Source organism: Schistocerca americana, chromosome 8, assembly GCF_021461395.2.
Source record: "Schistocerca americana isolate TAMUIC-IGC-003095 chromosome 8, iqSchAmer2.1, whole genome shotgun sequence".
NCBI lineage: Eukaryota > Metazoa > Arthropoda > Insecta > Orthoptera > Acrididae > Schistocerca > Schistocerca americana.
Genome location: NC_060126.1, coordinates 201017480 through 201043061, shown reverse-complemented (window position 1 = coordinate 201043061; position 25582 = coordinate 201017480). Strand labels below are relative to the sequence as shown.

Here is a 25582-nt window from a genome sequence, read left to right as displayed (position 1 = left end):
GGGTCTCAAGCATTGTCTCCATCCTCTTTACTCGTGGAGCATTGACAATGGCTTTTGCTTTTCCACTGACAAAACCGAATTTCTGGCAGCACAACTGGTTCTTTCCACCACCTTTACATCTTGGGCCTGTTGCTCTTACATTAGTTTAAACTAAAAAATTTCTGGGGCTTATGCTTGACAGAAAACTTTCTGGTACTCCCACATGTCTTACCTGGTCGCTGGCTTCCTCGATGTTCTACGTGTCCTCAGTAGTAGTCCACGAGGAGCAGATCGGACCACCCTCCTCCATTTGTACAGGCCCCATGTCCGTTTGAAACTAGACTATGGGTGTTTTGTTTACGCATCTGCACATCTGTCCCTTTTACACCGTCTCAGTAGCATCCACCATCGTGGCATCCGTTTGGCGACAGGCATCTTTTACACTAGTCTGGTTGAGAGTCTGTCTGCAGGACCTGCCCATAGAACACTTGTCATTCTGCTGTATTTTTCCGGTATTGGTTTCCGGAGTATTTACTGCGGAACTCTTCGCCCTGTATCAGTCCATGCAGTGCATCTGAATACACAGGCTTTTCAGTTACATCACCTGCTCCGACACTCTGTGCCCTTCAGAGCCTTTGTGTGCTGCACGCTGTCCATCACTTTGTGCAACGGGTCCAGGAAAGCTTGTCACTTTCTCACTCTTCATGGAGCCACTGTGACATTTATGTGGATTTCTGGTCACGTAGGTCTGATAGGAAATGAGGCTGTACGACAAAGGCAATTTAATTTTTAGTTCTGGATAACGGTTTCTCTATGGCATATTTTATGGACCTTTCTCAAAGTCCCTGTTCCGTCGATTGGGCTTAATGTTGTAGTCGTTTTTAACTACTTTTCTGTCTTCCTGTTCTATGGTTCTGACATGGGTGCATATGATCCTAGTTGTTTTTGTGCGACAAAACAAAACAAAACAAAACAAAACAAACAAACATTCTTCCCCCTACACCTCTCAGGCTGAAGGCCTGATACAACAATTTGGCCACAATACACAGTCTGTGCACCCCAAGGTCACCTGCTCTGTTTGTTCTGTATCTTGCAGAAACCAGATCTCTGGGCCCTGCCCTCCTCAATCTATGAAAGAGAACAAAAATAAACTTAAGTCCCAGAACAAGTTTGTGGTGGTTGAACTGATGCATAGAGGCAAAGTTGATTTAGTGGAAACCATTTTGTTCTGTGTGGATTGGCACAGCCTTCCCAGCTGTCCAAAAATTCAGCTTATATTTCTGTTTCATTCGACTTGGGTAATTTGTAGGTAAGTCATCACATGATTGTGTTGACTGTAAGCGAACAATATGATGCAGTTCAGTGCTGTGTGTCTCATGATAGTGAAGTTACATCAACTGAGCAGCCAACTTCACATGGTGACAACCCTTCTCGTCGTGAAGTGACAAGGCACATGTGACCTATTTAGCAAATAACCTGTCAAGCTTGTTGACAGGCAGAATAACATACGCAAGCCATGTTGTTTAATTTGTAATTAGAGATACAGTGCCTTCTACTGAGCTGTGCTGAGAATGCAGGTTTACTTCTATTGCTTGTACTAAGTGACTATATGAAGTGGTTTCCCATAGTCAAAAGAATGTATATGGGCGATGGAAAACTGTTTTTAGCTGTCCAGTTTCCAAATCCCTACCGGGAAAAAGGCAATGTTATGATAGAAGCATATGCTTTTAGTGCAAGTAAATGTAATGAATGATTCATTATATCTAGTTCCTGACAGAACCTATTTACAGTAATCGGTGTCCAAAAAAATAATTTTGGGTTTCCCTGTGATTCATGCGTATCCATATTCATGAATCCTTTATATTTGGAGGGAATAAAAATGAAAATTAAATAATGTGTCTCATAGTTTGACTGTTATGATATATCGTATGTGATATGTTGCACAGGATTAGCAGGACCTGCCTCCACTCCATCCTCACAAGATGAAGATTCAATGCCCGCAACTATTGAGGATTTTCTGGATGAGCAAGTGCCGTCTCCCATAACTGAGAGGCGCATGCGGAAGCGCAGAATGATGGGTTCTCCACAGCAGCAGACTATAAGGGTAATTTACAATGCATGTTATGCACCTAATCATTAGTATTTATACTGTGATTCCATTGTTGTACTGAGTGAAGTAGTGCAGTGGTTAGCACACTGGACTCACATCAGGACGACGACGCTTCAAACCCAAGCCCGGCCGTCCAGATTTAAGTTTTCCGTGATTTCCCCAAATCGCTCCAGGCAAATCCTTGGACAGTTCCTTTGAAAGGATACGGGCAATTGCCTTCCCCATTCTTGATGACACAGTTAAAGAGTTTATCTCTGTCTCTAATGACTTCAATGACGATGAGACGTTAAACTCAATTTTCCTTCTTTCCTATTTGCTCTCTCTTTCTCTCTTGTGTGCACACACGCACCCTTCCTTCCTTCTTTGGGTATAGAGCGTACCGTGCTTACTGTTATCCCTAATGTTGTGCCTTACTCTGCAGCAGTGGTCATTAAAATACAGTACACATTTAACAACATTGGCTGACCATTGTTGTATAAGGGGCATTGAAAAAAGAAACGAGCTGAGTCTGGAATGTGCAAACGGGGTACAGGAGGGTAATATCCTGGTGTGTGTGTGTGTGTAGTGAGGTTTGGTTCCAACCAGAGCATGGAAGTTCACAGCCCATTGCTAGAGGGCACAGGTGCATGTCACATGATTATACAGAGCTAGCTGCAGCATGCATCAATCGTCCAAGGCTGCCAATTGCATTGCAAACAGTGACACGGAGATGTCAAAAGAAGAGCAAAGAGGTGGTGTTCGTTTTTTGACAGCTGAAGGAGTAGGGGATTGGACATTCATAGACGAATGTCACAAGTGTACTGCAAGCACTGCATGTCCCTTGCAATGGTCAAGGCGTAGCACAAGCGCTTCAGGGAATGACAGTTGTTAGCTGATGACGCACGGTCTAGAGCACCACATTGATCACCAATGACTGGCGGATGCACTCATTATCCAGGACTGCCAAGTGACAGTGAAAGCCATAAACACCACGGTTGTATTGAGGGTCGGAAGTGTTCACACCATCATGAAGGAACGATTGCATATGCGTGAAGTGTGTGCCCAATGGATGCCTCACAGTCTTCAGCCACACCAGGAAGCATGTCAAATTGCTCACTGTCTTGCTCATCTGCGCACTATGCTTGGGAAGGGACTGCCACTGCATGACGGAGGGTACCCTGTACAACTAGTCATTCCCTTTTCTGTCACACTTGCCTTTAGAGCAAGGGAAAAACTACTGTGTATTTGCCTCTGTATGAGCCCTAATTTCTTGTATTTTATTTTTCATTCCCTTTTCTGTCACACTTGCATTTAGAGCAAGGGAAAAACTACTGTGTATTTGCCTCTGTATGAGCCCTAATTTCTTGTATTTTATTTTCATGGTCCCAACGTGGAACGTATGTTGGTGGCAGTAGGTTCATCCTACAGTCGGCTTTAAACGTCAGTTCTCTAAACTTTTATCAGTAGTGTACTTTGAAATGAATGCCTTCTTTCCTCCAGGGGCCGGCCGTGGTGGCCGAGCGGTTCTGGGTGCTTCAGTCCGGAACCGCACGACTGCTACGGTCGCAGGTTCGAATCCTGCCTTGGGCACGGATGTGTGTGATGTCCTTAGGTTAGTTAGGTTTAAGTAGTTCTGAGTCTAGGGACTGATGACCTCAGATGTTAAGTCCCAAAGTGTTCAGAGCCATTTGAACCATTTTTTTCCTCCAGGTATTCCCACTTCTGCTCCCAAAGCATGTCCGTTAACACATACATGCTGATCAAACCTACTGATAACAAATCTAGCAGCTTGCCTCTGAATTGCTTCGGTGTCTTCTTTCAATCCGACCTGGTGTGGATCCCAACAATTCAGCAATATTCGAGAACAGATCGCACTACCGTCCTATATGTGGTATCCTTTACAGATGAATCACACTTTCCTAAAATTCTCTCAGTAAACCAAAGTCAGCCGTCCAGATCAGAGTCCTCACATGCTCGTTCCGCTTTGCAACATTATGCCCAGATATTTAAATGACGTGATTGTGTCAAGCAGAACACTACTAATGCTCTGTCCAAACATTATGTGTTTGTTTTTCCTACTCATCCGCATTAAATTGCATTTTTCTACTTTTAAGAGCCAACTGCCTTTGATCACATCAACTAAAAATTTTGTCTAGGTCATCTTGTATCAACCTACAGTTGCTTATCTTCGACATCTTCCTGTACACCACAGCAGCATCAGCGAACAGCCACGGATTGCTGCCCACCCTGTCTGTCAGATTATTTAAGTATATAGAAAATTAGCAGTGCCCCTATCGCACTTCCCTGGGGCACTCCTGTCTCCTATGAACACTCACCGTTGAGTACAACAAGAAGGACCACAAAGGAGATCCAATTTCAGTACCTATTTTACAAGAAAAAGCTGTATTTTTTAGAGATGAGTAAAAGGAAGGTGACGATAATTTTACTGCAATTCAGGATGATTGGATTGATGGAAGAACCGATACGGCATAAAGCAACTTGAAATTCGTGGTGAAAACTTTTCTATGGATTTTCTGACTATTACACAATTTTGAGAGGAATTAGGAAAAATTATACAAGGTAAAATTCTGCCTCCTGATCAACTGTACAAATGTGATGAAACCAGGCTAAATTATAAAATGCTCTGGGCTACAAAAACATGTAAAGAGAGATCAATAGTTCTTGCTGCATTGAATGCAAGCGGAGACCATAAACTGAAGCTATGGTAATATGGGAGTCAGCTGAGTCTAGAGCTTCAAGAAATACCACTGCTTTGTCACTGCCTGTTACACATGTACACCAACAATCTACTTGGATAGACACAAATAATTTTTAGGAAGTGGTTTTTGAAGATTCTGTTAAAGAGACCCAAAGATACCTAAAGAAAGTTCTCGCCTTCCAAAGCAACCTTAACACTTGACAATGTTGGTTCAGAACTTCATGAGGAAGAATGATAATGGGACAGTATTTGCTTATTTTTATCTCTGAACATGAAGAGTTTAATACAGTCTGTCGATTTATAGTGCTTGAAAAAACTGGATTGTCGTCATTCGGATCAGATGCTTCTGCAGACAAAAGTTGAAGGGACCATCAACAAATACCTGGGGGGAGAAAAAAAACTATGATAAAAGATGTAGTTTGTTGTATAGCTGATGCATGGCCTGAAATAAAGGCGGACACTGTAAAAATGTCTTGGAACCAGATTTTACAGAATGAAATGGATACCTTCAGCACAGACGAAGATGACCTATTGTTGGCAGGACTGACGAAAAAGCTTGCTGGATGTGAAAAAGTGAATGCGAGTGATGTTTCAGATTGGATTAACAGTGATTAACAGTTAGAAGTAGCCGATTCTTGCAGTTGTCAAAATGGTTAGTGAACCCACTGAAGACAGTGGCAATGTGGAATTGCCTGAAGAAACTACAATTGACCACTCACACCGAATGTTTGGCAGCGCTAGATGTGGCATTGCTTTATATCAAGCAGCAAGCGGAAGCTACTCCAACTGACACCATGCTTTCTAGAAAATGGCGCGTCATTGGTGCTAAAAAAAATGGAGGTTCTATTTTAAAATGACTATAAACAACATCTTTAAAATGTAACTTGTATTTTTGCAACTTGGAAATGTGTGCACATACAATTTCATGAAACGTACGTATATACTATATTGTTCTTTTTTAAAAAATCATTATTGTGCTCATTAAACATTTGCTCATTATTTACCCATTTTGAAGATTATCAATTTATTTGTACATTATCTCTCTTCCTTGTAATCAAGACTTCAGATAGGGCCTTCCCCAGGTAGTACTAAGCAATTGCAGAACATAATAGATGTTACATTTAAGTACTGGTGGAATATATCTGCATTTTCAATGCACCTCCACCTTGTCATTTTTTTAGAGCCTTGTATGCTCGCTTTGCAAAATCAAATGGTTTTTAGGTGGTCTAGAACATAGTCTTTGTAATGAAAACAGTGTAAAAGAATTTATGGACAACACTTTTTTGCAAATATGGGACAAAAACAGCCATTTTTGGTGTTTTTTTTTTAGTAATGAAAATCACAACCTTTGCCCATAACATCTATTGGAAAGTAATAGGAAAATGTAATTTTATAAGACCTTGTATTGGTAAGTTATTAGTGCAAAGTTTTACGATTATCCCACAATTATTTCTGGAGATAAACGGGGTATATATGCCCCAACAGAACTGGATAATCTGGAAAGAACCTGGAAATTTTTTTAGAATTCCAGGAATTTTTCAGTTTTGGTTTTGAGTTAAATTTTTGTAATTTTTACTGATCTAAGAAAAAATTTCACTTAAGCCTGCTGCTGTAGGATAATACTGCAGTAATAAACGAGAGAATAAAACCAAAACACAGTTTTAGCTGCAAAGAAAATGTAGCGTTTACAGCAACAAGACAGTGTGCCAAGTGTCTGCTGACAGCAAAATGTGCCAACAGCTTCAAAAACACTTAGTAACAAAAAACTGCTTTTGGTGATTGTGGCATCACAACTGTTTACTTTTATAACAGATGACAGGAAAATATTGCGAATGGGGAGGTTGAGAAGCATTACTTTCAAAGTAAATTTCCTATAATGCTGTATGACTTCAGTTAAAAACTGCATGTGCCATGAATTTATTAAATAACGGAGTATTTGGTTGTCATTCAAAACTTACATTTTGAGGAACAGCCACTTAGAAAATTTTTGGATCGAGAAGACCATCCATTGGTGCCATTATTAAAATATTCTTGGCACATTTGTCTCTGACATATCTTATATCCTGCATGTATCAAAAAATGGAAACTCCAGGTGGGAATATAAACAGTGTAGGAAAACATAGATTCTCCTTACCATAAAGGAGACACATTAAATCACAGACAGGCACAATTAAAAGACACTGAAGAAAGCTTTTGGCCTCAGCCTTCATCAGCCAAGGGGAAACACACCATTCATACACACAAGCAAGCACACTTTACTCACACATGACCGTCAACTCCGGCAGCTCGGGCCAGAATGCGGCTATCACATGAATGGAAGCAGCAGTCTGGAGGTGGGAAGGGGAACGGATAGTAGTGTAAGAGTGGGGGAGGGCCGTCAGAGAGGAACATTATCTGGTGGAGTGTGTAGGGCCTAGCATGCCAACAGGTGCAGCATCATGAGGTTGTGGGAAGGTAAAGAAGGAAGACCGTTATTATCTAACAAGTCCTTGACAAGTCTTTTGATGCTTGTTGTGTACATATATCATACATAAAGTGCGAAAATGCTAGGGAGTATCCTGTACAGCTTAAAATGTTATTTCCCAGAATTGACATTTTACACTATTTTTTTAAATCCCTTGAAAACTGTGAAAGTGGGGTTTCACGGTATTTCTGGATTATTCCTAACACTTCAGTTTTCTCATCAACATCCTGTTTTCTTTTACGTATTTTGGTTATATAGATATAATGACAGATTTGTTAAGCTTGTCTCAATGATTTTGGCAACACAGATTTTGTTGCTGATTGGACAGCAAACGTCCATCCATGTTTCTTGTTTCTGCAAATGCAGAGTTGTCACATGGTGATGGGATACCCAATTCCTTCTGGTGTTGTGAAGTTTGTAATCCAACTCTGTGATGTACTATGGTGAATCTCCTTACTTACTTGAAAATGAAGAGGAAAACGTTGGAGTGCACAACACGAAGCATTTGATAGTGGCTACCGCACAATTACTGAGGTGGGCAGTGTCATAAACGAGATAATTTAACGACCTGATCTCTATTGGTATTTGATGCAGTTACAGCTCTAAAAATGCATCACCTGAAACTGCCACATTAAAGTGGCCGCATTTACCAACTTTTGAAAGCCAGCAGGCAAATTTTTTTTTTCTTTTTTTTCTTTTTTTTCGTATTTCTGTAGGATGCTAGGTCCCATTACTAAGTACTTAGCATTACGCAGCATGTGTTTTACACAGACATGACCCTTCAGCCACCCACAATTGGTGCAGCAATAGCATCAATGCACTCATATGTTGTTGTGTGAGTTCGCTTTTTATTTTGCGAACGCGTTCTTATGCTTCTTACGACTTATCTTTCCAAATTTGGCTTCGTTAGATGATGTGCAATACCAGTAAACAAAAGTTGATCAAATTTTAAATATTTGTGTAGAAAATAAAGCTTAATCTGGGTAGTATTCATTATGAAATAGCATTTATTAGGTAATTTTGCATTTTCATTTTGAGGCAAAACTCACATTTATTGCAAAATATGAATGTTGCAGTACCCTAGTAGTAATTAAGTCTGCTTAATGAGTTTCACCATTGAACGATACTACAGAGGTAATGGATTATGCAGCAACTAATCATGTTTGTAAGAAGTTATTGTATGTAGTGTTGTTCGCCCACAGCTAAGGGAAATAGGTGGGCTAAATAATTATTCCCTGACAGTTTATTTACTTTCTTTCTATGATAACATTTCTGGCAGTTCTGCGTACTTTTGATGCCCTCATTCTATAAATTACTTATCTGCATCTTTTTTATTTTTTCTACTGTTTTATTGTTTCTGGGCCATATTAGCTTCATTAGTTATATTTCAATGTGTGATTTTACATTTGCCTTCAGGAGCCAAATTCTTCCTTCCTCACGGAGGAGAGAGGCATTATTTGGGAAAAGTTAAAAAGGACACAACAGGAGGTTGCCTGCCATCCTGTGGACTTTTGAATTACCTATCTATTTCCAACCTTCTGTATGATATCCCTATCTTCTTCCCATGGAAAGAACTATTAGGTTTGAAAATAAGGATAGTGTAAGTACATTTATAGGTGTCTGTTGGCAGTACTGACATTTCCCTTAGTGAAAGTAAGCACTGGTTAGCAATTCTCTTTCATGATCTTACAGTTTTCTTGAGTGAATTTCCCTTTTAACCCTTGCAGTACCAAGGAGGGGTGCATTGTTTTGTATCCACCTTTCATAAACATTGTAATTTAGTAGTGCATTTTATAATTTAAAATTCTGAGAAAAATATTTATTGTTTGTAATGAATTCTTCTACCAGATTCTACAGTTATTTTATGTTTCTCCACTCAAAGATAATCTGAAGATTTAAGTATAATGAAAGCAATCATAAAGTGTCAAACCTCCCCCATAGTTGATGTGGCTTTGGACAACAAATGTCTTATTCCGTAAGTAATAGCACTGCAGAAATATAGAACACCTGGACATCAAATTTCTCTATGCAGATGGCAATGTTGGTCTCAATGTTCCCTTTCTCTTCAGTTTCTGGTTGTTTGTTTGTTCTTTCTTATTAAGTGGAATTTTGTCCAGTGTTAAGATACAACTGTGATTGAAAATGTACTGATGTTCTCTTACTGAGAGAGAAATAGTACAGGTTTTAGAAGAGTCTACAGATTCTGAAATTGAATTTGATGATAGATGAAGTGAATTTGATGATACTGATGAAGTGGTGATTGAATCTGGAGAGGAATCTCTTGTGTGCGAGGATATGGACAGTGGTGGACTAAAGACTGACTGAAGATGATCTCTGGCGACCTGGTGGAACTGATCATGACCCAGATGTTGAGGTTAGTGACAAATCCATTACAATCACTGGAGTAGTTCATACATCGAAACCATGTCTCATCATACTGTGGGTAACTCAAAATGTGGAGAAAGAGTGGGAAATAAGGACAGGTAATATGACAAGTTTGCTGCAATATGAGAAGTATTTGATAAGATGAATGACTTACTGCCAAGATATTTTGCTGGGATGCACTCTGTTACTGATAAAATGTCATTGTTCCATGGGAGGTGCCCCCTTAACCCTTTAGCTGCTACGTACGAGCTATTTAAATTTCATGCTGAGTGGGGCTTCATTATTGCTGTACTGCTTGCCAAATGCTAATGCTTGTGCTGATAGATGATGGTCTGAATGCTGTGAAATGCTTACTACTGATTTGAATAAACCTATTAGCAAGATTTGCAAAAATCAAATTTTTCAGCTGTCTTGATGTGTCTGCTTGATCAAGGACTGGGTTCTTTTCGCTGTTCGTCATAGTTACTGTGCTGCATCAAGTAAAGTAAAACATTGCACTCTATTTTAAAGAATTTGCAGAAGTAAAATCACATTGCACAAACTTCGTATATGGTTGATTTTATCTCGCACTTTGCAATATATGAAATGTAAATAAGGTCTCGAAATTTTATTTAAAATTGTGCGCACAACGATATCTCATTTTGTTCTCGAGTTACTGATTTTTATATCTGACAGGCGGTTTTGCATGACATGCCCATTTCTGTCCCTGTGAATTGAGAATTGTGTGGTCATACCAGTAAACAGTTCAAGATACTGAAATGAGTTGTTGTTGTTGTTGTGTGTTTTTTTTTTTTTTTTTTTTTTTCAAATGATAGCACACAAACCACATATGTTGTATGATAAGCATTCAAAATGTTTTTAGTCTCAGAGTTCTGGAACTTCCTTGTCTGCAGTAGTGAGAGGTTGGTGGTTCAGAAAGCATACAGATGTCAATGGCTCTATAGGGAAAAAAAAGTGGCACATGTAGACACATGTCCATAGCATCTGTGGAAAGGCAGAGCAGGATGTGTATACACATCCACAGCAGTGAAAGCATTAATACATATTCATGAAGGAAAAATCTGGGAGGTGTGGAATACTTAGCATACCTGGTGAGCATATATCTATCAGCATGGGTCATATGCAGGGAAGAAAAATGATGGCATGGAACAATTCAGATGCAGCTGTGGTGACATGCCTGGTTGTTTCTTCACGTACTTCAGGGAGCAGTGTCACCACAGACAGATATTACACTTCAGTTGATTTGGCCAAAGATCTACCAAGAAATCAGAAGCTAACACTCTTCGGAACATCACAAGCTGATACGAAACATACGCATCAAGAACTGAAGCCTATCTCAAGAATAGAACTATATTCTAGTAAATTTGCATTCAATGATTCTAGTGTGGGACATTTCCAATCACAGTTGTTTCTTATATCCCCTGTGAAGAACCCAAAAGAAGCTTCTGTTGCTATCATCCCAACGTTGACATTGCAATTGACAATAAGAAGAAGACAGTCATGAATTTATATTATAATGAGACCAAAGACTGCATTGACACAGCCAGTCAAATGATGAGGCAGTATTATGTAAGAGTGCTACAAGAAGGTGGCCACTGCATTATTTTCTTTACCCTTGTGAACATAGCAGTGGCATATTGTTATACATTACTTCCACTCAACTTCCTGGATTGGAGTAAGGAAAAACCTAATAGACAATGGCTTTCCCTTCAAGAACTAAGACAACAACTCATGAAACCACACTTTGAAGAAAAGGCAACAATGCTGTAGGACTGCAAAAGTTTGTGATGTCAGCCACGGATGGTGTTCTCGGATGGAAAATCAAGTGGAACTTTGGCACAAAGGAAGCTCATAGAGTTAAAGCTGGTCATTTGTGTATAAGTGAAAGCAAGTAAAAAAGAAAAAAAACTCCAACAAAGTGATAAAGCAGCTATCTGTAACAGTTGTAAACACAGCAAGAAAACTGTTAGACAGCATTTTCCAGGAGTGAAGTATATGACAGGAAAAAAGGTTGATAATTTCTCTCAGAAAGTGTTACGTGACCTATTTCTTTATTACCTAAAATATTTGTAATACTTTTGAATCATAGTAAACTGTAGTACTTCTATAATGACTTTCACTACCAATTTAGAGGTGATATTGCTCAAGATAATAAGACTAAAGAAAGTTAAATGATTAAATAAATGAAAAATACCAAATGTGTGTTCAAGACAGTGACTCTGTAAAGAATGTGTTCATGAAAGTCAAAACAATTAAAGAAATTTGTATTTTTTAATCTTTTGTTGTAGGCATAAAGTACACCAACTCCCTCCCCCAGTAGTATACATTATTGAAAATACATTATTGCAAGGGTTAATGCAATTGATAACATTTGTAAAGAAAACAAATTATTCTAGATAGCTCGGGGCTGGAACCAAGATTATAATTAAGTTTACTCTCCTATGTTACAGCCACAGCACATTCAACAGCAGCAGCAGCAGCAGCACCACCACCACCAGCAGCAGCAACAGCAACAGCACCAGCAGTTACAGCAGCAGCAGCAGCATCAACAGCAGCATCAACATCAGCAACGCCATCAGCAGCTACAGAGCCATTCTCAGCCACATCCACAACCCCAGCCCCAACGACATGTCTCTCTCCCATCCTCCACCTCATCTGTAGGACAATCATCCTTGGGAAGAGTTCAGAGACAGCAGCAGCCTCAGCAGCTCCCAGCTCGCAACCCTCCTAACTCCATACCATCCACCTCAGGTTACCGGCACGAACAGCCAATGTCTGAAGCTGCCCCTCCACGAAAGCAACGGAGATCTGAACCACTACCAGTGAGTTTGTTGCTTTAGAGGAAATATTAAATTCCACTTGTTATTCATGTCTAATGATGAAACTATTGTGTTCGATTCTGTATCTTCAACTGATTGTTACTATTTCTCTTGTTTAGGAAGTGAAAATTGAGCCAATTGATATTGACTTGAGTAATGATTCGATGGATGAAGAATTTGTTGAAAAAGTAAGTAACAGTTGTTTGCAATGTAATTTGTCACACTCATGTAGCCCTAAACTGTTGCTTGATAATAAAAAGGAACCACAGTTGTAGTAAGCTGTTACCTGGGATAGATTGTTGGCATATTTTTTATACTTTAAAAGTGGCATGTATAAGTAACTGAAATTCCAAAATGGAAATACTTACTCAATACATATGTAGTAAAGTATGCACGCTTCACTAGACAGGCAGGAAGAAAGGGGATGGGGAGATTGTGATCCTAGAGGGAAGTGTAAATGTAAGAACAAGAAAGAAAAGATGAATCCAGGAAGGAGTAGATAATGATTGGGAGGTGAGTGTGGGGAAGACAAATTGCTCTCATTTTGGCATAATTGTGGTTTCTTTATGGTAACAAAACTTGAAATTAGTCTGAAAGGAAAAAGGCAATAACTGAAATAAGGGGATGCTGTGTGCAGACAGTGTTTTCCATTTTTTCTACCCATCTACTTCATTTTTGCGTGAGCTTTACTATGCCGTACCTCTCCCCTTCCGTCTCTCCCTTCCCTTTAACCTATATTGTTTGAACAGAAACGTTGATTCTAGTCTAAGACTTGCAAATATTGCACTTTATGTATGCACTGGCAAGACTGTAGAATTACAAAGGATTGGTTTTTCCAAATCAGTCAAATAATACTCTTAAATAGTTAGTATTACTTATTGTGAATAGCTACATAGGTAAACAATTTTTCTTTTCTAGAAATTTACACCACCTACTGAAGCCAAAGATGATGGTGGAGGAGCAGAGACAGTGACTGAACCTGTGACTGAGCAGAAACCTGGTAAGATGAAGTGGGGTGTGTCTTTAATTACTGTCAGTGACACTCTTATATCCATGGTTTATCTTCTCTTCACTAAGGCTTTATCTCCTCTCAACTCTTCGGTACCGCATGAAACAAAAACAATTTGTTCTTCCTTTTTTCAGATATTGAGACGGAAAATTTTAGTGCAACTGAACTATCGAATGTGCAAGAAATGCAAGACTATCCTTTCGAGCCGGGGAGCAACAGCTGTGGAGCTAAATCTGAGAACATTGCAGAAGCCACAAGTGATTCTCCATTTGGCAGTAGTCCAGGAGGAGATGATGTCAATTCTCGTGATGCACCGGGTGAAGATTAGGCCTGCTGCGTCCTCCTGACAGTTCCTAATGCTCCACTGAATCGTGATATTGTTATGTGACTTGGGTTTTTTCCCTTTAACTCAGAAAGACTGTGAAGGTGGAAAACATAGTTTTGACAGCTACATTTTTTAATAATTGATGTGTAAGAAAGTACGCACAGAGAAGGGTTTAGTGCAGAAGTTCTGGGGCCATCCATAAAAATAATCTGGTCTCTGAACTGTGTGAAATGAGGTAGCATTTTATACTTCTAATTATATTTATTTAAACCATATACTGGATTGATTTGATAGTCTGTGACTACACAAAAACAGTACATATTTCATTCATTTAAGACTCATAGTCTCATTACGTGATATATGTTGGTTACATATTTCATTCATTCAGAACTTGTGTTCTCATTGTGACGTATTGGTAAATTACACAAATTAAAATCTGATGTTCAAGATCTGATGTTCATAATTAGTCACATTTAACACCTTGAAAACTGAAAGTAATGCTGATGTGTTCTGGTTTATAGTAACTGTGAACTACAGAGCTGTTAAAAAAGATTATTTTTTTGTATCGGCAGGTTAGCTATAATTGATGATTTATATTTTGCACAAGGTTAGATACATTGGATACAAAATGTTTTACAGTTTGCTTCTAGCAATATTACATTCTGTCCTTGCCCAAAAGTGATGACACCAGTGGTTTAGGCACACAGTGGCAATACATTCATTAGCAAAGTCTTCTGAAATGTTGTCAACAGAACTGTCTTCTAGTGAGCCTAAATGTCTTCAAACATGTTGAATCACTTGCCTTGATTGTTTAAAAAGTGTTGTCAGATGATGGCAGTATGGTGTAGCCATATTTTGTGGTGCCTTGCATCAAACATCATTATTTAAATGAAGTTTGGTGCTCAATGAATGTGTGTTTCATGCTGTGTAGAATTCTATGCTACAACTGGTTACCTGTAAGGATGTAAATTTGTAATATTCATCTGAATGTTCCTATTCTTGAAATTTTGGACAGAATGTTACATAAAAATGGGAAAGAAGTGATTCTGATCTTCCTGTACAGATAAAGCAGCTTATTACTTGGATGTGCTGGTTAATTTTCTTTCCTGTAACTCGTCATCCACTACATTGCAGCAATCTGGAGGTATGTTTTTCTCACCCCCCACTTTCAAAACTAGGATGTAGGAACCCGAAATAAATATTGCAGTATTGGATTGCACACAATTTGCCGTAGTAGTTGGATTGTGTCATGAAGAACAATATGATATGTTATATATGTTGTCTGTATTAAAAATTTCTTTTTTATAAACATCCATTATTTGTAAGGCAGTTTATTGTGTTAAAAATGATGTACCCAAAGAATACTTTGTTCATCAGACTGATCAGTATGCATTGTCCAAAGTAGACATTTTCCCCTCCATATTATTAGTTATAAGTGTGTAGTTGTTACATTTGAGTTTGATGTTTTTGTAGAAATAATGAAAAATAAAATCTGAACATGATGCAACTGTGTTTCCACATCAGGAGGAGATTAAAATCCATATTAACCTTTTTAGATTGATCATTATTTTAGGACATTATAAATGTAAATATTGAAAAGAATGGATACAATATTTAGAAGAGAAGTAGGAGAATACCGTATTTACTCGAATCTAAGTCGCACCTGAAAAATGAGACTCGAAATAAAGGGAAAAAAAATTCTCGAATCTAAGCCGCACCTGAAATCTGAGACTTGAAATTCAAGGGAGAAAAAAGTTTTAGGCCGCACCTCCAAATCGAAACAAAGTTGGTCCATTGTAATATGAGAGACAATTTAGGTCGAATGAATGACGATGCAGCTACAGTAGTTTGGTTCGAGTCATAAGCTTAGCAGTTAAGCTTTAGCAGGTAGCCATTGCTATGCGTCAGGCGTTCCATCCGTATTTATACGGGTACCCTTCCTTTTTCACGCGCTTCGTCTGGTTTGAATCGATTGCTTATTTTGCTTTGATCTGATAAGTGCCGTTTTCTTTGTTATAGGTGTTTGTCACTCTAAGCTGAAAATGCATTACTGTACTGCGTCATGCATTGTTTGTCGCATTCTGATAGTTCGTGTTTACGGCCTGTCGCCGCTCGCGGCATGGCTTGCTTTTGTGCGCGCTACCGCCAGTTACAATAATAAAAAAGAGAGGAATTGTCTCATAACCGAAACAACGGCAAGAGACTGCTATTTGTTGTTACTTACACTGCTACTTTCTTTGATAATGATCAACAAGAACCAAATAATAGACTGCGTATGATAGAACATAGTTCTGAACGAGAGTTAGTCGAAAAATTTTCTCCGTTTGAAAATTTTTGCGGCCGCTTCTTTAGTGCATCAAATTCTGCACAGAAATTAGTCACCTTAGATTTAAAAATCTAGTCAGTTGCCGTACTTCATTTCTGACTGTGTCACTATTAGGCATAAGAATAATACGAATATAAACATGAAATGATACGTATATTCTTCCGCGTTTGCTGTTGTCTCACTCTAGTTTTGTAGTTTATTAGGCAGACAGGATTTAAATGAGATAGCAGCAAACATGAAAGAATACATGGCAAAATGTTTATATTCGTATTATTCTTATGGTGAAGAGAATACTGCATGTGATTCACATTTCATCAGGTTCCTATTAGCAACCATCTCTTCTCACAGGTAGGAAAAAACTCGGAACGTAGAGTTGGCCATATTGACAAACATCCCTAACAGTCTTGCCAGTCGGATTTTCGTAATACATTGAAGTTCTGCTACATTCGAAGATGAACAATACGGAATTTGTATTTACTTCGTTGGATAATGTACGAAAATGCAGTGGTCGAAACTCGGGGCAGAGAAAAAAGCTCGTCTTCCACTTTTTAATTTATTTACTGACGCAGAGGTTTTGGCGCCTACTAAGCATGCCTGTGTAGCGCTACATATGTTCGACGGCAGAAGTTAGCTGTGGCCGCACCTACCAACATTTTTCAGAACTTTCGCTTGCTTTGCACTCGATTCTAAGCCGCGGGCGGTTTTTTGGATTACAAAAACCGGAAAAAAAGTGCGGCTTAGATTCAAGTAAATACGGTATGCAGCCCAACTGCAGTGATACACAGTGCTTGGTTTGCAAGCAGTGGCATTTTGACATTAACTCCATTATGAGGTGGACTTTGCTCTGAAGTGAAAACCATTTGAGTAGCAAAAATAGTAGAGATCTGTAAACACACATCAGAAGGCCTTGGCAAGAGAAGTCCCTGGACAGGTGGAGTCATGATATTGGTGCGTGGCTGAAAGCTTCATATGGCAGCAGCGCAACTGGCGTCATACGATACAGGCTTCCACAGCTGATGGTTTACACCCTTGACCAGGTTAGTCCTATGAGCATCAGGCTGTGGGCTAATGTGTGCTGAGCTTTGAGTTCAGAAATAAACTAAAAAAACCCTTTTCAGCCTTTAAGGATGTCTTCAGCATTAGGAGATGAAATGCTTCCAAGAGAAACTTGTCTTTGACCATGACCATAAATTGAAATCGTCAGGGAAGCAAATGGTTTGTAGTGCATCTGCAGAAATTGTAGTATAGTTGTCTGTAGCTATTGTGGATGCATCACATGCTTGCATTGCTATTTTGGCACGAGCTATACGAAGGGGGACCCAAAAATAACCGGAATTTCTTTCTAGAAAGCATATACTCTATTGTTTTCAAATACAACCTTAATCTCCTTCGAAGTACTCTCCATTAACATTAATACACTTGTCCAAACGTTCATTCCAGTGTTTGAAGCACCTTTTAAATTCATCCTCTTTGATACCTGCTAGCACTTTCATGACATTGCATTTTACGTCCTCCACATCCGCAAAACGCTTCCCTCCCAAGTCTCTTTTCATCCTCGGGAATAGGAAGAAGTCAGAGGGTGCTAAATCTGGCAAACAGGGTGCGTGGGTCAAGGTAGTCGTCTTCGTTGAGGCCAAAAACTGGCGAACGCTGAGAGCCGTGTGCACGGAAGCGTTGTTGTGATGCAGGAACCACACGCTAGAAGCCCACAAAGCCAGACGTTTTTGCGACAAACTTCTGCGAAGCCGTTTCATAAGCTCCAAATAGAATTGTTGGTTTACTGTCTGGTTTTCAGGGACAAATTGTGTGTACAATCCCTTTGATGTCAAAAAAAAAAAACAGATCAACATAGTTTTCATGTCCGATTTCACTTGTCGAGCTTTTTTGGTCGAGGTGAGCCCGGTAACTTCCATTGTGATGACTGTTGTTTACTTTCTGGATCGTACCCATAGCACCATGACTCATCGCCTGTAACGATTTTGCTGAAAAACTGTATCTTCTTTGAACGCGTCCTTCATTTTGAGACAGGCTTGAACTCGACGATCCCTTTGATCTCTGGTAAGAAGCTTCGGCACAAATTTTGCTGCCACTCTTCGCATTTCCAAATCGATGGTCAAGATGCGCTGAATTGAGCTCCAGGACAACCCAGACAAGTTCTCGAGTTGGTCGATTGTCCTGCGTCGATCTTCACTGATGGGATTATGAATTTTGTCAGTGTTGTCTTCGCTTCGAGCAGTTGAAGGTCGACCAGAACAGCGCTTATCTTCTACCTTCATTTCTCCCTTTTTAAACCAAGAAAACCATTCGTACACTTGCGTTTTACTAAGAGCACGGCTGTCTCAATCATCACAACAGTTTCTGCTGCGTTCTTGCTGAGCAAGAAACAAAACTTCACTGTTGCACATTGTTCGTAAGAACTAGCCATTTCCTCGTGTCACGTCTGCACTGTACGCACACTCAGATAACTGCCAAAGAAACCACACTTCTCACTGTTGGGTGACGCCGCGAGGCAGAATGACTCAGCAGAGCTCCTACTACAACCATCTGGCGCCACAACCTACTACTACAAGTAAACGATGTGCGTCATTAAGATTCCGGTTACTTTTGGGTCCCCCCTCGTATATTGCGTTGGCAGCAGCTGGAAAAAGAGTGCCTAACAATGTAGAGCACAGTGCAAAGTGTGCTACACGTAAATTATGCAATGGACACCAATATTACTTGCCAAGGTTGTCACTGCTGTAAATGAGGTGTTACAGACTTGGCAGAAGGCAGCTAATACGGTAATAGTTCATGTGCATGACAAGATACTGGCAACAGCTCTTGACATTTCTTTATTGGTTGGCATTTTAAAATTTCTTCAAAGAACTTGCTCAGTGATTAGCAACCTAAGATATTGTCAGTCAAGTGAATTTTTATTTTTTAATAAGACAGTGACTGTTGAGTTTATTGGTGGTTGTAGATGACTACATTATTTCATCAAAATGTTTTAAGCTTGCCACTTACAAATATCAGTATCCTCACATAGATGTTATGTACAATGAAAGGTAAAAAGATTGTGTCCGAATAATTTAGAATCCAAGAACAGAGCATCGCTCATGCACAAATTCTGAAATGCCAGTGTTCGCAACTCTAGTGGGCTGTAGTACTTCAGCCCGGTGTTTACGTGGTCAAATAGAAGAAATATAATAGTTATGATACAGCCTATGTCAGCATTCATTGTGTTTTAACTCATATCATTTCTTTTGAAAAATCATTGAGCATGTAGAAATAATTGAATTATAAAAACTCCACTTTGCTAGAATTATTATGACGACGTGTGTTTGGATCTGTTTTAGTAGCTGAGTGGATAGGCTAATCATCACGAACGTAAAGGACGAGCATTCGAATTGAACTGGAATAATTCTCTCTCTCTCTCTCTCTCTCTCTCTCTCTCTCTCTCTCTCTCTCTCTCTCTCTCTCTCTCTAAAAAGGCCAGTACAGATAATATTTTAAGCCGTAATTGGCTACAAATTGTGCGGTTTTAGGCTTTCCAAGGTTCCACAGTCTTTCTAAAGATTGCTTTAAACAAACAAATGGCCATAGTATAGGCATTGAAAATGGATGTAATTATTTGGAATTACAGCGAGTGTATGCTGATGCTTCTACAGCTTTCAACTAAGTGAATTTCCATGTTTTTCTAAGACCTTAGGTGCAATATACATTAGTGTGTGGGTGTGCCTTCCAGTATCTGTCGTTTCCAGTTCAATATGCATTCCTCAATTACGGTAGGCCTATTCAACCCTTATGTTACAAAGAAGAGATCAGTAGCTCCTTGGTAGCTTACTGTACCAGTATCTGTAGGATGTATCAGCTCAAATCTCACCAAAGTCCCCTCCCCTTGAAATAAAAAATCGTGGCAGACATTTTATGCTTCATTTACCTTTTGTTATGGTTACTTTTTTTTACTTCTTCAGTATTCCGTTCAGTAAGTAACTAATTATGGTTTGTGAATTTGATGTCTAAAAATAATCTTTCTTGGAGGGTGATCTTCATCTGACATCCCATAAAAAAATACTAGTAATTTTCCTTGGAGGATTACATTCATCTGATCTATTAAAATACAACTGATATAGCGGCAAGTAGATTTGTGTTTTGAAATTAATAACTATATAGGTCTTTTACAGAAAAATAAAATAAAATGATTAGTAGGGTACGTATAGCTTCAGTATTTTGTCAACATGCTATTGGCATCAAGAAAGGATTGGATCCTTCGAGGCATAGAATTTACAAGTCTGTGGAAAAAGTCCTCATCCATGGGAATTCTCTCTCGTGAAGAATGACCCAAATCCCGTAGGGCATTCACAGCTCCTATAGGAGGATCTGTCTAATTGTTACGCAGTCTTCTAGAGTCCATAAATGCACAATTGGATTGAGATTAGGTGACTTTGAAGACTGTGGAAGGCACTGAATAATAATCTCCCTCCTTTGAAACCAGCTACAAATCCTAATGTTAGTGTGTGATGGGTGATTATCATATTGATAAGAGAGACGTCCCTCGGGGTACCAAAGTCGAGCTCCAGGAATGATTAACATATTCGAGGAAATGTTCATAGCATGCTGAAGTGAATTTGTCTTGGATATGTTCTACAGTTCCTGCATCCATGTAAGAAGTCCATCCCCAACATTTCACACTTGTGTGTCTACTTCTAGTGTGTGTGGCCCCGAAGCGTGCATCATATCGTTACCCGTCTGTGTGGTAAACAAGAGCAGGACCTCTGCATGTGGACTCAGTTATGCACTCATTGGAGAAAGTGTTTTCACTGCAATTGACAGCTTCCCAGGAACTCAAAAATGGCTAGCCTATCCGTGGCTTGTTCAACAGGCAACAGTCCTTGGGTAAGAGCACGACAGGAGCTGATCTCATGGTCCTTCTATCTTCTGAGAACAGTTCTCGACGAGCCCAGGAAATGGGAAGCTCTCCTTAGTCCTTGAATGATTGACAAAAGAGAATTCTCTGCTGCCCTGACCAATTCTTCATCTTGCCTCTGTGTAAGGACTCGTGGTATGTGAGGTATTGGGCGTGCCGCTACCTCACCAATAAATATGATACGAGGGTAAGTCTGTTATTATCCGCAATTTAGTTATATTTTTGTTTATTTTGGTAGTACTGTCATTTTACATTGATAACACATGCTTTGTTTATTTGTTTTTATATCTATGCAATTTTCAAGCTGCTAGGTTAGTTTCGTTACCATGGCCATGTTGTTAATCGTGGCTGCTCCGCTGTATATTTGCGCCAAAGAAGAGCAACAGTCAGTGATACGTTTTTTTTGTGTTTGGAAGGTGTTTCAGGGGTTGAAATTCATCGAAGAATTTTGGAACAGTAAGGGAACAGTGTTTTGCCACAACAGTGTGTCTACAAATGGATTGAAAAATTCCAAAATGGTCGCACAAGTGTTACACACGATGAAGGAAGCCGGACAACCGCTTACCGCCATAAATGAAGAAACCTTGAGCATTCATGTGAAATATTCTCTTAGACGATTAACTATTGATGAAGTGGCACACCGTCTGTAAATTAGTCACGGTTCCACCTACGAAATCACCCACAACAGACGTGGGTTTCATCAAGTTTGTGCAAGATGGGTCCCAAAACAACTCGCACATTTGCATAAACAAACGTGCTTGGACAACTGCAAAAAACATTTGGATCACTATGGTAACGAAGGGGACAACTTCTTAGACAGGATCATTACAGGTGACAAAATATGGATCGATCATTACAAGCCGGAGAGTAAATGGCAGAGTATGGAATGGAAACATCGAAATTCACTGTGCAGGAAGTAGTTAGACTCGACCGCCCGCAGGAAAACTGATGCTTATGGTTTTTTGGGACGCACAAGGTCCAGTTCTGGAAAATTATGGGGAAAGGGGGACAACAATAAACAGTGTACATTACAGTGAGATGCTTACTGCCAGGCTAAACCCTGCAATTCGAAGCAAACATGGTGTGGTGTGGTGTGGTGTGGCGTGGTGTGGTGTTGTTGTTGCACGACAATGCCCATCTGCATACTGCTGACTGACCACACTGCTGAAATGCTCCAGAAACGCAAATTTGAAGTACTGGATCATCCTCCATATAGTCCCAATCTTGCCCCCCCCCCCCTCCAAACTATCACTTGTTTGGTCCTTTCAAATAAGCATTAAAGGACTGTCGATTTGCCTCGGACAAAGTGAAAGAAGCGGTGCATTTCTGGCTCGCAGCTCAACTGGGAACTTTCTTTAATGAGGGTATAAGGAAGTTTGTATAACGATGGACCAGGTGCGTTGAAATGCAAGAAGACTGTAGGAAAATGATGTTTTTGTAAGTTTCCTATTTGATTACAATAAAATTTTATGACTACTTTGTGGATAATAATTGACTTACTCTTGTAATTGACTCAAGTTTGATTCGAACACTTGTTCTTTACGTTCATAAAACATAAGCTCATGTGTGAATTGCTCATCTTCTTAGTAATTCTGCCGATGTCGAGCTCTGCATTTCAACCGTTTCTGTGTGCTTGAATAATTGTTCAAAAGAAATGATACGATGAATTAAATTGCAATGAATCTTGAGGTGTACTGTATCACTATCATATTGCTTCTATTTGATGATGGGAACATCAGTCTGAAGCTTCACAGACTACTAGAATTCTGAAACCTGGCGCAATGCTCTAATCTTGGACGCTAAATTATTCAGGCTGGGCAATCGTTTTGCGCCTCATTGTACAGTGCACCTGCTCAGTGACTCTTTCGTAGTGTTTATTGAAGAGCTTAGCAATCACTTGCAGTGTATCACTAGATTAATTGTTGTTGAGATTAGGATAATATTGGAAGCAACAACTGTCTACTTTTTATGGCATTCCACGTACTTTTAATTGAGTGACTTGCTGATTTTGTCTAAGAAGTACATATTATTTGCTTTTCCAATAACTTTGTTTTGGATATTCATCAGGATTATTTGAAGATATGCTCACAGTGTATAGCTGATTTCCTCTTGCAGCATATTCTGATTCCTAAAGTAGTCCCTAGTTCCTAAAGTAGTCCATGGCTTCTTAATTAATTTTTTGAGTGCACTGTATATTTTGTTTTTGGAATACATTTTCATAAAATAGCGCAATTTCATCACTAAACCTATTAAATTTAGTACTGGGATTAGCTTTTCCATAAATAGGCTCTCAGCCAGCCTCCTGACGACAATGTTGAAACTTAAGAATCTGCTTGTTCTGCAGCAATATTCCAGTGTGCTGCGAGGTCCACTGTGCGTAGTGACTGTCAGCATTTGTCCATCGTCATCTGAAAAGCCATTTATGATTGTGACACGAAAGCTGTATAAATTTTATCACAGCTTTCAAAATAGTCAATTAGTGTTAAAACTGCCAGTGACTGGTGGTGCATATTAACTACTGGCTCTGGATTAGAGGAATGCAAAAAATGCAAACAACTTTCACGGAAGATCAATCACAGCTGAGACATTGTGAACAATGATAAATGCTTGATACTCAATATCCATTTTGTAATGAGTAAAAAGTGTACTCAAAATTACATGGGGTGGGAATGGTGGCAAGGTGCTCTGCTAACCGTTTGTGCTCTCCCTCCCTCTCTTCCCCTTCCCTCCCACAGCTAGTATTCATGTATTATGAAGGTAATTCAGTGAGTTGCTGTGAAATTAGCTGTTTTCAATATTTTTATTGAAATGCCTTCGTCAGAAGAGTTGCAGAATTCAACCTTGCTGATGTATGTTCGACACAAAATGTCGGTCTTCTAACCTACTAATTTATATATGTTATGAATTAGTAATAAAAATTGGTACATATGCAGCCTAAGGTGCTGCCCCTTGATGTCAGCATTGGCTCTCGAGCAAAAAAAGATTGATGATGACCATTGCTTTATATGAAGGGCTTATTTCAATAGTAGTAAGAGTCATTTTTCTTCATTTTGAGATAGAGTCCTAAAGTTAAATGAGTGCTGAAAAATCTGCAGTTGAAATACCAGAAATATTCAGTTTATGGCTTGTTGCTAGAGATGAACCTTTCTTCCTATTTGTTTGGATCAATAATTTCAGCAGCATTATAGGCAGAAAAGTGGAGGTAATGGAGCTGTAACACTGTTGAGATAAAATAAATTGAACATTGTACATAACTCTGTTAATTCCTTTATTGCAAATAATTTTTATTACTGTTTTAATATACACCTTACTAAATTCACATGTTATGTGAATATAGATATTCTTCAGGTAAATTAGATTCTGTAAAACTAAGGATTACCTTCTTCTTCTTCTTCTTCTTCTTCTTCTTCTTCTTCCAGTTTCTGTCTTCTGTTTGTAGAGTAAGGAAATAACTTATGTTTGATAGCTGGAATATAAGTGAGCAAATTGAGCATATCCTGCTCTTACTTTTTCAGCGCTTTTCTCCTGTGTGGGAAAAGTTGTGAAACCACAATAGTACCATATGCGTGTGGTCTCCCTCTCACGTGGAAGTCATTCATCATCAGTTTTTCCTTGTAGAGCGTTTTGTATGGCTTCTGCCTCTCAAAATGCATCAATTTTATTTCCAACCAGTTACATTGAACATACTCCTCATTTTACTTTCTTCTTACCACTGCATTTTGTAATTGTTTCAGTGATAAAAAGTTAGAATGCTTCATTTCTGTGCATACAAATTTTTTTTCTGCCAGTTTCCCTAATTGTTTCAAAAATATCGTCTGGGGAAAACAGAAACTCTATATTTGTTTTTCTATGTGGGCAAAATCCCTGTCATTTGGCAGGTATGAGTGACTTGGGAGCAGGAACTTTAAATTAGTAATGTTGACATGAAATTGAGGAGATGGTGTCACTTTCATTATTGTTAAGGCGATGTTTGTTCTCTTTACATGGTGGTGGAAATGACATGTTGAAGTCTTTGTTAAATATTTTTTGATAGATGTGCTCCCCCACAATTTCTTTATTCGAGACATGCATTTATCTTTGTACAAATCGTACATTTTGGCCACCCACAGCTAAGGATTTAAAAACCTTTTGTGGAGATTATCCTTTCTTGCACAATGGCTCTCGGAAACTGGAAAGCTTTTGATGCGTTCCTTTACGTCGTTGATCAGACCTTCCGGTACAGAGAATTTGTTCTGATGTTTGACCCGTCCATCAAGGTGAGGTGTACCTTCTTCCTTGCAATTTTTTAAAAGCCTAGAGAGTTGTCCGTTAGAAATGTCAAAAGTATTCAAGAAATACTACTTGTATACTATTGGACAGTTTCTGTTCACAAGTAATAGATATTCATGAATACAGCTTTTCTGAGAAGCAGAGCCATCTCTTTGTTGTTGATGGTTAACTGAATGAATGATACATGCATAAATCGTTCAGGTAACTATTTTGGCAATTAATATCGTCCATAGCGCAGTAATTGTCAATGTCTTCCGCTCTTCCTCTTGAAATTTTATTGAAACATTTGCGT

At 39.1% G+C, this 25582-nt stretch overlaps 1 protein-coding gene across 16 annotated transcripts in view; it reads left to right on the top strand.

Moving 5' to 3' along the window:
* Window positions 1-15291, top strand: part of LOC124545007 (protein bric-a-brac 1-like) — a 467428-nt gene extending 452137 nt beyond the window's left edge. For all 16 annotated transcript variants that reach the window (XM_047123771.1, XM_047123774.1, XM_047123769.1 and 13 more), the window contains 5 exons: window positions 1926-2083; window positions 12087-12458; window positions 12575-12643; window positions 13374-13455; window positions 13599-15291. In XM_047123771.1, the coding sequence (XP_046979727.1) occupies window positions 1926-2083; window positions 12087-12458; window positions 12575-12643; window positions 13374-13455; window positions 13599-13792 (875 nt within the window). In that variant the 3' untranslated portion in view covers window positions 13793-15291. The remainder of the gene's footprint in view (window positions 1-1925; window positions 2084-12086; window positions 12459-12574; window positions 12644-13373; window positions 13456-13598) is intronic.
* Window positions 15292-25582: the final 10291 nt, after the last annotated feature.